The sequence below is a fragment of the Plectropomus leopardus genome, chromosome 22 (assembly GCF_008729295.1).
Source record: "Plectropomus leopardus isolate mb chromosome 22, YSFRI_Pleo_2.0, whole genome shotgun sequence".
NCBI lineage: Eukaryota > Metazoa > Chordata > Actinopteri > Perciformes > Serranidae > Plectropomus > Plectropomus leopardus.
The window spans coordinates 12,279,816-12,293,243 of NC_056484.1; the positions used below are offsets into that span (position 1 = coordinate 12,279,816).

The following is a 13,428-nucleotide window of genomic DNA, read 5'->3' on the forward strand; positions in this document are numbered from 1 at the left end:
ATCTCACAACCCCGTTACAATCAAACACATAACGGGGTTGAGTGTGACGGGGTTGAGATTTTTGCACAAAATGGCCGCTGCTCAATGTAGTGAATACCAGACAGAGAGCACATGGCATGCATGAAATTCAAAATCACCATATATTCATGAAATAACAAAAAACTTTTTCATAAGTAATAGTTTTCTATCTTTTTTTCATGTTACGGTGTTGAGTCATTGAGTTTGACGACCACAATATCACAAGATAAACGACTAAAATAAAGGAAAAGATGGGAGCAACTTGCCTTTCTCTGTGGTCCTGTTGTCCAAAAGACTTCAGTGATGTCACTTCCTGATGTATATGGAATTCTGGATCACACCATTGTATTTATGGGGGTGGGATCATTCGTGTAACGGGGTTGAGGGGTTACTCAGGTACAGAAATAATTGTGATTTTAATGAATAATTAACGATTAAATTTGAAAAAAAATAAACATTACCAGCAAAAGAGCACACATAGATGTTTAAAATTTATTGACTTTTTAAATAGTTTTATTTGGTATTTTCAAAGTAAACTTTCATCAAAGCCATGAGGGACATGACAAAATAGGTGGTGTCAAATGAAAAAACTGTATTATTTCTCATAAAAAGATAAAATTTAGTTCAGTTTTTTTACACTGTATTAAAGGGTGCATTTCAATGTATATGTAAAGCTGTTTAAATATAAAGTTTGGTGACCCAATAGATGAAATACACCATAAGAGGTGAGAGGGACTCAAATTGTGCCATTTTCATGGAATGACTCTTATACAGTTTGTTTAATTTATCAGGAATAAATGGAATGCAGAGGAACTGCAGTAATGGTCAACATAAACGTTAAAAGACACGTGACTTTTAGGATTTTTTACTTCTCAGTCTAACAAAGTAGTCTGTCAGCCTGTCCAGCGTTGTGTTTGTTTTTGTGGCTTCGCTTCGCCTGCCTGCCCCCCGAATGACGTGATGTTTACATCATGCTTGAGTCTGACACGTACATCAGGCTGAGTCATGGTCCCTCGCTGGCATTCGAGGTGGTAAACAGTAGTATTTCTGAGGCAGACCCATGTTGGCTCGCTTCTTTATTATCGTTCTGCTCTCTGGCCGTCAGACAGGCTGAGGGGAGGAGGTGGAATGTTTGAGGAGCGACGAGATGTTTTACGAGCCGGCGCGTCGCACTCTATAAAGTTAATTTCCCAAAAGAACAACATTCAACCATCTTTCTAAACACACTATTCACTGTATGTGCGCCAGTGTTTTCACAGCGAGAAACAGATTCATATCATGTGATGGAAGCCAGATAGTGACTAACATCTTCTATTTGCTAGTTTTTATTAGTAATTATTTGTTTGTGCTTTAATAAATTAGCAGAAAGTGGAAAAGACTCCCCCAATCTGGTTTTACCTTTCCACGAACTAAGCTTTGTTTTTAGCTTAAACTTGCCTTAAAGGGATACTTTTGTAATGGTGGTGTGCACAACAGTGCAGGTGAGTAGTTGGTGATGACCATTATTAATCTTTTGGTAGATTGAATGGAGCAAAGGGGAGTATCACCAGGTTGTAGGTAATTAGGGCCGGTTCCCACAGCAGCAGCAGAGAGGCAGAGCAGACTGTAACAACTTTACTGTTTTTCAACCACTTTTGTATGTGGGTAGTATGCTTAAATGAACTGGATGACACAAAACATGTCATTCAGTAGAGTTTTGCTGGCTCTTGGGCTTTTGCTCGAACCACAGGCTGCATTTTCATGTTGCCCGCCGCCCATGCTCTCTCGCTCTCCCCCTCAAACTCATGGACTCAAGTATTTACTCCTCAGAGGCCTTTTTCAGTGACTGCTAATAAAGTAGTCACTGAAAAAGGCCTCTACCAGTAGTAAATACAAGGATCAACTCATTGTGTGTGTGAACATGTGTATATGTGTGTGTACGTGTGTGTGTGTTTAACAGGGACCAAGTTGGAGGTACAGTAATTGGACAAATTGATCTTATTTCCCTCCTCTGAGTCAATAAACTAAAAAGCTGCAAACTGCCTGCACAACCATCTTGAGTTAATACCCTCTCTCTTTATTAAGGCCTGATGGCTCTGTAGGAGTCCAGGTCAGACCATCACAAAGGGCCCAGCAAATTCCCACTGATGCCAAAACATCCAGCAGGTCTGCTGCTGCTCGTTAGGACACATTCTTTCCACCCAGCAGGGGAACAAACAACTTCTGGATGTGAATGATCAAAACTAAAGCACAAATAGTCTCAACTAAAATAAAAAAACATTCACATCACATGAAAACTAACTTGTATGCATGCATACTTAGCACATTTTTTTGTCCAAGTGTTGCTAATCACATGTTGGTACACGTGTTCATTGGGACTGAAACAACTCCTCGTGTAACTCTATTACCAAAACTCAACGATGATTTTTTTTTTTTTTTTTGCATCAAAACTTGACAAGATGCTCTTACACTTTAGACAGGTAACATGTTTTGATGGCACAGAATTGCACAGTGAAGGAAAAGGGAGAAAAAAGCAAGAGGTTAAGAGAAGAGAAAGACCAGAGAAAACGAAAAATTTCAGATCATTGTAAACTAAAGTAAACTGAAAACTGGACATTGCATCTAATCAGCCCTTCACAATGACGAAATGTCACTGCACAATGCAACAGCAGTGGCTCATTGGCCATAATTCTACTGTAACAGTTAAGACACTCACATACTGGTGCACAGTCGATAAGAAAAGATAAATAATAGGAGTGTCAGTGTAGTCTAATGCTCAAACATAAGACTGATAACTCCTGAACTGCAGCTTTTTGTTGTCAGAACGGGCACAACAGACTAAAATGCACACGTGAATAAACACTGTAGTGGGACTCAAGAATTTTGACACTATGCTTTAATTCTGTTTTCTCTATGACTTACTGTGTACGCATGTGTGGCCGGATATCCCAAGTGATTAACAGTCTATAGCACTAGTTATTCATTTGGCATGGTCTGACTCTGCAGTGTGAGGTTGTCTAAACGCTTTGGGGAGATGGACTCACCTTCTGGTCTGTGTTTCTCTTTCTGCCATATGACACAGTCAGGTTATGCCATTGTAAATAAAATGTTTGAAAGGTGAAAAGGTGTTTCCACAGTACATTAGACAAAGTTGGCATACATTTAGACACAAATTGTTCTCCATAGAGCGTAACTGTTCTGTTTGTTTGTTTGTTTGTTTGTTTGTTTTGTTTTTTTTATTTCAGGCTTCTAACCAAAAACCTATTGACTTTAAGACGAGGGGGATTGTGAGTGCTAAAACGCTAACTCATTTCTGGGTTTCAGGACTTATGTGTAAAACTTACTCAGAAATGATCTGATATATGGTTAGAATTTTTCATTCAAACAAAGATACATGTAACTTGAAACTTGGCTTAAAAATTCAGGTAGAGTTTGTGAATCTAGCAGCGTCATCTGTTTAGGGAAAAATGACTTTTCTTTCTTTCACTTTCTCAGTCGTAACAAGACTGAGCAGGCTAAGCATTTTTGTGCTTATATCTGGGTTATTTATTTAGCTTGTGAAACTCAACAATATCTAGAAAGCATTTGCACATATTGGCTGGCAGACTCAACAGGAACTAGAAAATGTGTTTGTTGCTAGGTGGTTACTCAAGATAGACCTGCTTGCTGAAGTTGTAAAGTAGGTTTCATAAAATTTAAGATTCTGGTGATGTGACTGATGTTTTTTTACAGTTATGAGTCAGACTGTGTATTTCCATGGAAACAGAGATAACAGTGAGAAAAAGCTTTTTGACTTCAGAGCTAATTGCCCCTCTACATGAATATATTTTGATTATATATTCTATTTTGTTGGTGAGAGTAGTATAATTGCAATATTACACTTGAGGGTGTGCTTAAACGTCATTTGTGGCAGGACAGTGATGCAGTCAGGACAGAGGTCCAAAAGCATCACTGTAATGTTGCTTAATTGATAACTCCATCCCGATCCATGGCGGTGGGAGGGCGTTGCTGCAGAAACATTGTACCCCCAGGCTTCCCCAGTGAGTTAGAGGCCTAATTTTGAACAGCATTCAAAAACCCTTTAGCACTGAAACTATAGTCTTAGTGTTAGGTCTGTTAGCACCATTAGCTGGGTCACCACAGCTAACTTAGTAGTGCTAACAGTAGTTAACAATGCTTAAGAGGATTTGCGACTCAAAATTAAGGCCCTTCCCAACCTTGGAGAAGTCTTGAGGGCTGCCACCATGTTTCTGTTACACAGCAGCACCATCCACCAGTGGGTACAGCGTAGAGTGGTGAGCCATGTTTCCACATGCTAACATGGCTAGCTGGCTGTCTCTCTGACAGCAAAGCCAACAGAAAACAAAAAAAGGCAAGACATTTACACCCAAAACATTTAAATTTCACCACTTCTGACTTGTGTGTTATCTTCCTAAAAATAACTCGCTAGTTATTGAATATTACACTTTCAAAAGCAATACTAACCAAAATTGACATACTTAATTTAAATCATTGCAATATATTGATTATTATTTGAAGCAAAAAGTCAGCTGATGATTGCCTTTCACCAAGTGAATCAGATTTGAAGCTGATGTCACCTGATTCCATTTCTTAAATTGAGTTTTTTGTACATTTCTGACAGTACCATAACCTGTTTATCACGTTAAACAATTTTAAAATTTTTTCTTTCTCTCCCCTTTCATTCATATTTTCTCTGCAGACATTCTGCCTTTTGCACTGTATAAAAAATAGAAACATTATTTTCTCTGGAAGACCAAAATATACTGTAGCTCTAGACAAAATAGCAACATTTAACCCAAAATATACTCATCAGTGCTTGTCCCCTGATTTGTTAATAAAATAAATGAAGAAATAAATTCAATATTACACATGACGTAAGTGTATCTTTTCAGTAACAGACATATAAACATGAAATCATTTTAGGGAATTTATTTTGTGTTTTTGGAGGAGATGTCGAATTTAGGGGGAAATTGTTGCTGTAGATGTTTCACTGGGCCTGATAGACCCAGATCAGCAACAGGTGCCCAGCCCGAGCTCTCTAAGAAGACGAGGAAAAACTCCCCATGAACATCAGAACAAGGCAATGGACATGGGAAGAAACCTCGGGAAAGGCAATTCAAAGAGAGGTCCCCTCTCCACGGACGGCTGGGTGTGTGTGCAGGTTTTTGTATCTGTGTTTGTGTTTGTGTTTGTGTGGGCGCGCATTAGAAATTGCTTATATGTGAGGACCAAAAATGTAATTGGTCCTCACATATGTGCAAGAACTAATGCGCGTGTATATGGGGTTTTTTTGGGGAAGTCTTCTGCGTGGAAATCTTAGATGCAAAGATTTCTCATCTGGACATCCAAGGAGGCCATGGCCGTGGTAACGTTGGCCCCTACCACAGAGCATTTAGATGGGATGGGAATGCTCGGGGATGTATCCATCTTCTCAGGAGCCTCTGATGCAGCCTTTATCAGTGAAACCCACTTTGCTCTGGTGGACCGAGCACGTGCAGCCTTCACTGGTAGAGTTACTCTGGTGGACCATGCCATAGAGCGTTTTGGTGACACTGGAACACTTGGGGAGGTATCCATTCTCTCCGGAGCAGCTGGTGGCGTTGTCATCGGCACAGTCCATGCAACGTTGGCCCCTACCACAGAGCATTTAGATGGGATGGGAATGCTCGGGGATGTATCCATCTTCTCAGGAGGCACAAGTGCAGCCTTAATCAGCGAAGCCCACTTTGCTCTGGTGGACCGAGCACGTGCAGCCTTCACTGGTAGAGTCACTCTGGTGGAACGTTTTGGTGACACTGCAATACTTGGAGAGGTATCCATTTTCTCTGGACCCTGATGTACAATCTTGTGCAGTACCCTCTTGACTTTGGCTGGTTTTCCTTTCAGAACCCTTGGAAGACGTGCACCAAGGGTTCTCCTCTTGGGATATTTCTTGACCAGTCTGCTCCTTTTTTCATCTGGGCTGTGGTTGTCTGCCCTTCTGATCCCGGCTGGATTTACATCCTCCCACTTCCTTTTATTGGAAGCTTGCTGCATGGTGGTCCACAAGTTGATGTTAGGGTTTACAACAAACATCTTTGCTTAAATTTTGCAAAATCTGAATTCCACTCTGTGTCTGCTCTCGAAGTCTGACGATATCGAAATGAAGAACCAAAAACCTCGCCTGAATTTATAAGCTCTGAGAATTCTAGAACTTTACATCACAAAGTGATCATGATGTCACTGGCTTCTACGCTTTCATCATAAAGTGCAGTGATGTCATCAGAGCATTCCATTCAAGTCCATTTTTTTTTCAAATTCAAACAAACAACAAAATAAAAACAAATCCAAAAACAAACAAACAAACAACAAAAACATGTTGCCAGAGCACTTTTACAGAAGATCCAGAAGTTCCATAGTGCCCACTGACCACCCACACTTTCCATTAGTTAGTTAGCCACTCTACACTGTACCCTCCGGGTGGGAGGTAGGCGATCACCACTGTTGGATGGTGCTGCTGTTTAAGGGTAACATTGTGGCAATCCTCCGGGCTCCTTCACAGTTGGAAAGCGCCTTAATTTTGAGCCACAAATCCCCTTAAGCATTGTTAACTACTATTAGCACTACTAAGTTAGCTGTGATGAACCAGCTAACAGACCTAACACTAAGACTATAGTTTCAGTGCTAAAGGGTTTTTGAAGGCTGTTTGAAATTAGGCCTCTAACTCACTGGGGAAGCCTGGGGGTACAATGTTTCTGCAGCAACGCCCTCCAACCACCATGGATCGGGATGGAGTTACCAATTAGGTAACATTACAGTGATGCTTACGGACCTCTGTCCTGACTGCATCACTGTCCTGCCACAAATTATGTTTAAGCACACCCTCAAGTGTAATATTGCAATTATACTACTCTCACCAACAAAATAAAATATAGAATCAAAATTTATTAATGTAGAGGGGCAATTAGCTCTGAAGCCAAAAAGCTTTTTCTCACTGTTATCTCCGTTTCCATGGAAATACACAGTTTGACTCATAGCTGTAAAAAAAAAACATCAATCACATCACCAGAATCCTAAATTTAATAAAACCTACTTTATTTACATCACATCACAGTGCAGAACTTCTGCCCAGCACTTATGTTACTTTGGATTTAATGTCATTGTTGCGTAATGCACAGAAGATACTTTGAAATCCAGTCAGAGCGACCAGAGCATCCAGACTGAGATTTGTCTGTAAACCTGATTAGAATCTGATATCATTAATCTGCCTAAATGTGGTTTGGATCCAATTTCCAAAAATCACATTCCATGTTGTTTTTTCTTTGTCCAGACTTTCTAAAATCAAGCTGGATACACGTTTGGTTTGACCAACAAAAGAAACAAAAGCAGATTTGGGGTAGCACTCTGAACTGAAAGCATTTGTCTTGTTTTAATTATTCTTAAGTCTATAAAAAGCAGTCCAAGACCCAAAAATAATCTGACAAAACTGAGAAAATCAACCAACTCCCATGCTTGAAAGACCAGAGGCAGCAATCATTTAATTGATTTTCACCACTGGTTGGCATTATCCAGCTCAGTTTTTATAAAATGTCATAAAAAACTTTACTTATTGCAGTAGGAATATTTAACACCACCTACACGCAAAGGTCAGATCAAGAACTAGCATGAATTAAGTATCTTGCTCAAGGACACTTCTGCTGGATAGGAAGGTGGAAAGTTATACTGTGGTCCTCTATTTAAAGTATAGTCTCTCTAAAGGTGAAGATACTAGGCATACAAAATCTTGAGTGGGAGTGCTGAAAATAGAAATTTATGAACCACAAAAGAGCGCTCACTGAAACCCCCCACAAGCTTCAAAGAACATTTTTCCTATCTTTCATTTTGTGCATGAAGTGGGAGTGTGCAGCCACAGTCCTGATGTTGAGGAGAAGGCTGATTCATTAGCATCCGTGGGCTTCCACTGAAAGACTATGTTTGGATAAGAGCTGTTTATTGTTGAAGGGATCACCAGGGCTACATGTAACGTCAGGCATGACAATGATGACTAAGAACCTGCACCATGTCCGTTTATGTGCATTAAAGAGTGTGCCATTAGATGAAGAGGATCATGCAACTGTAGAGCTGCATGAATGCACCATCCACTTGAGAAACATGTCCATGTGAAAAGGGTATAGAAGATATTTTGCAGCGAGACAAAAATGTTCTTGCAAGCGTTTAAATGTAATAACGATCACTTAGTGCTATTTGAAAAGAAGATTATATTCAGCAATGCTCGAAGCTTGAACAAAAACCGAATCGACCAGTTCAGTTTTCTAAATGGAGCATACGTTTGTATCCACAGGGCAGAAAGTCACAGTAAAAACTGAGGAGAGAAGAATAAATGACAGCAGCAGTGAAGAATCAGGGCAGGTGACAACTGGTCAAGATGATTGACAGGTGTCAGGGAGGTCCACCTTCATTAAGTGAAGACAATCATGCAACCTAAAATCGGTCAAGTGTGACTAAACATTTTCATTGGTTGAGGTGCTCTTGACATTGATTTCAATGATGCATTTAATGCAGAACAAAGTTCACAGGTGGGAATTTTGCACTGAAATGTTTAGCCGTAGGCCTGTGGCGTCAGCCACATTTGCTGAGGTTAGCACAACAAGTGAGAAACAGCAGCTGTAATGCCTTAAGGCTCGGACATACTTTTTGCACTGAACATCTGCGGGCAGCTGTGGTCCCAAGGATTTGATTCTATTCATTGTCCAAGTGACGGGCAGCGTTACCCCCCAGCAGTGTATGGGAGGGCTGGGATGGAGTTCACATCCTCCAACTGCCGACATCAGGTGAAAGTAAAACTAGAAGCCACTGCTGGGTTTGGAGTGAATGCCTTGACAGCTGTGTTTTGGACTGGACTGAAGCAAGAGATTAGATCATGTGCAGTTGCCGCTCTTTTGTATACATACAGTCCACACGGTTGTGGACATTTATGTCACACAGACCAAAGTGGACCCTTGTAGACGTGGAAATTATGAATTGGCCTTTTCAGCAACAAGCTGGCTAGAGTGCAAGTCAGTCACACTATGGTAAACGTAAATGAAAGCCGGAGCTGGAAGACCTGCCTGCAGGTTCCCAGTCAGCTACAACAGCAACAGAGAGATAGTTGTTTATTAGATGAGGATGGTGAACTGGCTTGTTCCACCATTGTAGACCATATGAATTGAAACACATCAAAAAAACACTTTTTGGATGACATCACCCAGATGTGCCAATCGGTAGGACGAGGAAAAAAACAAACTGGAGCCCCCTCCTTATCCCCACTGCTTTAAAACAGCCTTCAGACACAAAAGCAGAATGAAATGAAAAAAAATTACTGAATCAACTGACCTTTACATATAGCCAGCTAATTGAAACACTCCTCCTTTTTCTCCTGTTTTATCTTTTACTCTTTTTATTTAGTATTTTCAATTTCATAGCAAAAGATATGTTTTTTCAGTTTTACAGCCTGTTGCGTCTTTTGGGAAAGTGTTTGTTCAGTGTGGACACACTGTAACAAAGACATGTGTGAAATGTTCCTTAATTTGATCATGAAAATAATTTACCCAAGTGAAAAAAAAGCAAAAATGCTGCCTCAGTCCCCAGAAAGAGGATTTTGTCTATCTTTGACACCTGCACTACTGTCTGTTTAAAACGAATGAAAACAAATAGATCCTCATGCATTTGTTTTTTTCTGCTGTACTGAACTTGCACTGAACTGTGACTTCTGTGTTTCTTCACACGCTGGTTCAGAAATGACCAGTGTGTATGGAAACTGACAAAAAAGGTAACGCTTAAACATGTATAAATGCCGGGCCAAATGGCAAGAAATTTTGGGTGCATCCAAATTTTAAAAAGCTAAGCGTAATAGTGCCACTACTGTAAATAGTTAGTCTGCAGCCCTGGAAACTTCTTACTTCAAGGAAAGTTATAGATTTGAGCTTCAATGTCTCAGTTTCCTGAACAAGGTTTGAGACATGCATGTCACCCTCAGTCTCACTGCCTTGTTTTACCACCACACTTCTCTGATCTGAAGGTTATGAACTCTGCAGTCATTATACTTTTCAGTACAGTAGTTCAGCTGACCTCCTCAGGCATTTTAATGGCCTCCTTCAGCATGGAGCAGATCCAAAGGCATGTTTTCCAACAGCTGATTGCTACACAGAAGCAATCAGTCTTGAATTGCTGCCGGCAGGAGACATATGGTCTGTGTTATTCTGTTAGCTACTGGAGAAAACATACAGGGCCCCAGCTGAGGCCGTGCTGCCGCAGCTTACAAAGGAATGCCGAATCCAAATGATAATGACTCAGCCGGCTTATCTGTGGGAGTGAAGGTATTCAAGCTAGACCAAAAACAACCTCCTACTATAATGCTGACAACATAAACAAACTGAGAGCGAGGAGAAATTATGGCGGGTGTAAAAATACTGACAGGACGTTGGAGGAAAACATTAGAAAGCAGAGGTCACGCTGAGACGCACAGCGGCAACATAAATGAGGCAGAAAGAGGTGAAACACCATTAAACCTGCAAATTTAAGCATTTTAAATGTTGTTTGAAAAGGGATTTATATGGGCTGAATGAACAGTAAAAAAAAAAAAAAGAAATAAATGAAAGTACTTAATTATGGCCCACCCAAAGTTATTTAAATACTTTAAATACCAAGCAGATTACCTGACTTGCCCACCCCCGCTCTGCCGAAGACAGCCAGCTTCACCTCCGGGCTTTTCGCCATGACAGCAGCTGCAGCCAGCGAAAATCAGCGAATCAGTCAGTGGGTGCTGAGGTCAGCCATTTATCATCACAGCATCTGATAGAAAGACAGAAGACAAGTGTATGTTACAATGCACTTGTAGTTTCCATGCTAAAATACACTTTAATGCCAACAACTTGATTGTTTAACTGACGTATGATTTTGAACACTGTATTTTTCTTTCTGCTGGTATTTCTACTTTTAGCTCCCATCATTTGTGGGTCATACAGTGATTCCTTTGTGTCCTTCAGCACGCTGCAGGACACATCAACAGAAAAGTCGGGCTATGACTGACTGGACCGAGGCTTACAGTCAGTTACATCAGGACAGAGCAACCCTGCAAAATAGTTTTTTCAACAGTTTTCCCATTGCATTGAATATGTAGAATTGAAAGTATACTTAAATGATGTCCCCTTTTTTAAAGCTGTAGTTTGTAACTTTTTTAACGTTTTGTCATATATGATGATGTTTCTTTTCTCCTTGTAGTGCTTCTAATGATATTTACTAGAATCCACAGTGGCTGAACAAACACAACCAATCATAGCCAATGAGTCTCTAACGCAGCTGTCAGTCATGTCAATCTGCTTGTTCATAACAAACAACATAATTTGTCAGTTTTATATAAACATCTGAATGCACAGCGCATTTTCACGCTAAACTTGTCAATACCAGAGCTTGGTCAGTGGCCCTAAAGTCAAACTATGACGCAGTAGGTACCCCTCTAGCATCAGTTTTGGACTCTCAGGGGCAGCATGTCGCTTTACACCCATTACCTGCATTGTGTCTTTCAAAATAAACTTCAGTTACCTACTTTGGTAGGTTTAGGAGACAAAAGAACATGGTTATGTTTAGAAAAAAACATCCCGGTGTGACATTATTCATTATTTGAGCGTTGGGCGTGGGATATAGTGACAGTTTCAGCAATAATTACCAGATTATTTCTACCAATTACAGCTTTAAGTTTGATTCTCAGCTCAGTAAACACAAGTAAAGGATTTTTTGCATAGTAGTTCTAAAACAAAATAAACTTACTTAAATTAACAGTTTCAAGCAAACTGCAATTTGTAAACTTAGAAAATGTAGTTTTTACATTTATGTTTCTGTAATATATATAGTCCTCTGCCCTGAACATCATTTTAATCGATTTTGTTTTGTCATACTTTAATATAGAGTACTGAATAGCTTATACGTGGTTATATGAAATGAGAGAAAAGTATATTCTTACTAATGTTTTTTATATTTTAGTCCTAAAATAACATGTGCAGCTGCTAAGCATGTTTTATTTTTATTTTTTTTTCTGGTGATATTCTTGAGAAACAAGTTCATGAATTAATGTTTGGGCATATTTACATGTGCACAGTAATGTGGAACAGATGAACCTTTATGTGGGGAAGAGAAACCAGCGTGGTGTGTGAAAGCCACAGAAAAAAAATGATTTGACTTTGACTATGTAGTACAGAGACAGCCGTGTCAGTCTGTTTTTTGAGTTGTTGACCTCCTCGCTGTGTTTTTTCATGCAGCTGTGTGAGAGATGTGACAGGGAGATAGAGAAAAGAAGACAGAAAGAGCAGGGGAGCGTAGAATAACGCACGCATAGAGCCGAACTCATTCAAAAGGAAAACACAACTGCAGCCCGTTAAAACAACCAAGCACAGGTCTGTTTAATGAGAAAGCAACCCACTATGAAGTTATCTCAAAAGATATTTGATTCTAAACTGCTGCCTCAAACACTGTTTTTCTTTTGGCTGCTCTTCCAAAATGTAATGAAAAACAATCAAACAACAACTTTAATTTCCAATTGAAATATTGGCAATTAGCAGTAATCCTAACTGAGACAATACAACAACAAACACACCAGGCTTTGGCTTGTTTTTATAATGTTTATTCAGTGGTGGCAGCAGCCTGATAGGGAAGTGTGTTTGGAGCTGGATTGTCATGGATTTGAACTGATGCTGCTGTGATACTACAGAAGAAAAATCTCCTCAGGAGCTGTACTGTGCTGCAGTCTCACAACAGAAAACTCTGACTAGAATCACCTCTGTCAACCTGACTCAAAACGCAGCTGAAACAGTGCAAACCACGAGTCAAAGCACCATGTCAATTGACTATTATCTAGAATTCAACAAAAACACACTTGATTCTGTCATGCGTTTTGCAGCTTTTTACATCGAACCTGGCTCTGACCCAAAGGTACTAAAATCCTCCAACCATCTTGTCTAAAGCTTACTAAATACGTTGTTTAAATCTTGCATGTTTAATCCATACAAAAACCAAAGAGTAAAAGTAGTTCTGTGTGACAGACTAATTCCTGGCTGGGCACAGTCTCTATGTGGTGTATTGCCAGCTACAGTTGTTCATTAACTGGCCCTGCAAGTCCCTTCTACGTCACTAAGCTTCTAGAATCACATATTTTGCAAAGATGGGCAAATGAATATTATTGTGCCATCTTCTGCTTTGACCAGGTCTTAAAGGGATACTGTGCAGGAATTTTGAGTTACGGTTTGTTAAAAGTATCACTAGTGAAAGCGAAAGTGGTTGTCCAGCCATTATCGTGCACACAATATCTCATGAACGCCTTGAGGGTTTTTTGTTTTTTTTTTTCTTTTCAAATTTTACACAAACATCCACTTGGACACAATTATGAGCTGATTAGAATTT

The 13,428-nt window shown here is 39.9% G+C and overlaps 1 protein-coding gene across 1 annotated transcript in view; it reads right to left on the reverse strand.

Moving 5' to 3' along the window:
• Window positions 1-13,428, reverse strand: part of rerg (RAS-like, estrogen-regulated, growth inhibitor) — a 58,247-nt gene that overhangs the window by 36,637 nt on the left and 8,182 nt on the right. The window contains exon 2 of the mRNA XM_042511487.1: window positions 10,692-10,827. Coding sequence (XP_042367421.1) covers window positions 10,692-10,752 — 61 coding nt within the window. The 5' untranslated portion in view covers window positions 10,753-10,827. The remainder of the gene's footprint in view (window positions 1-10,691; window positions 10,828-13,428) is intronic.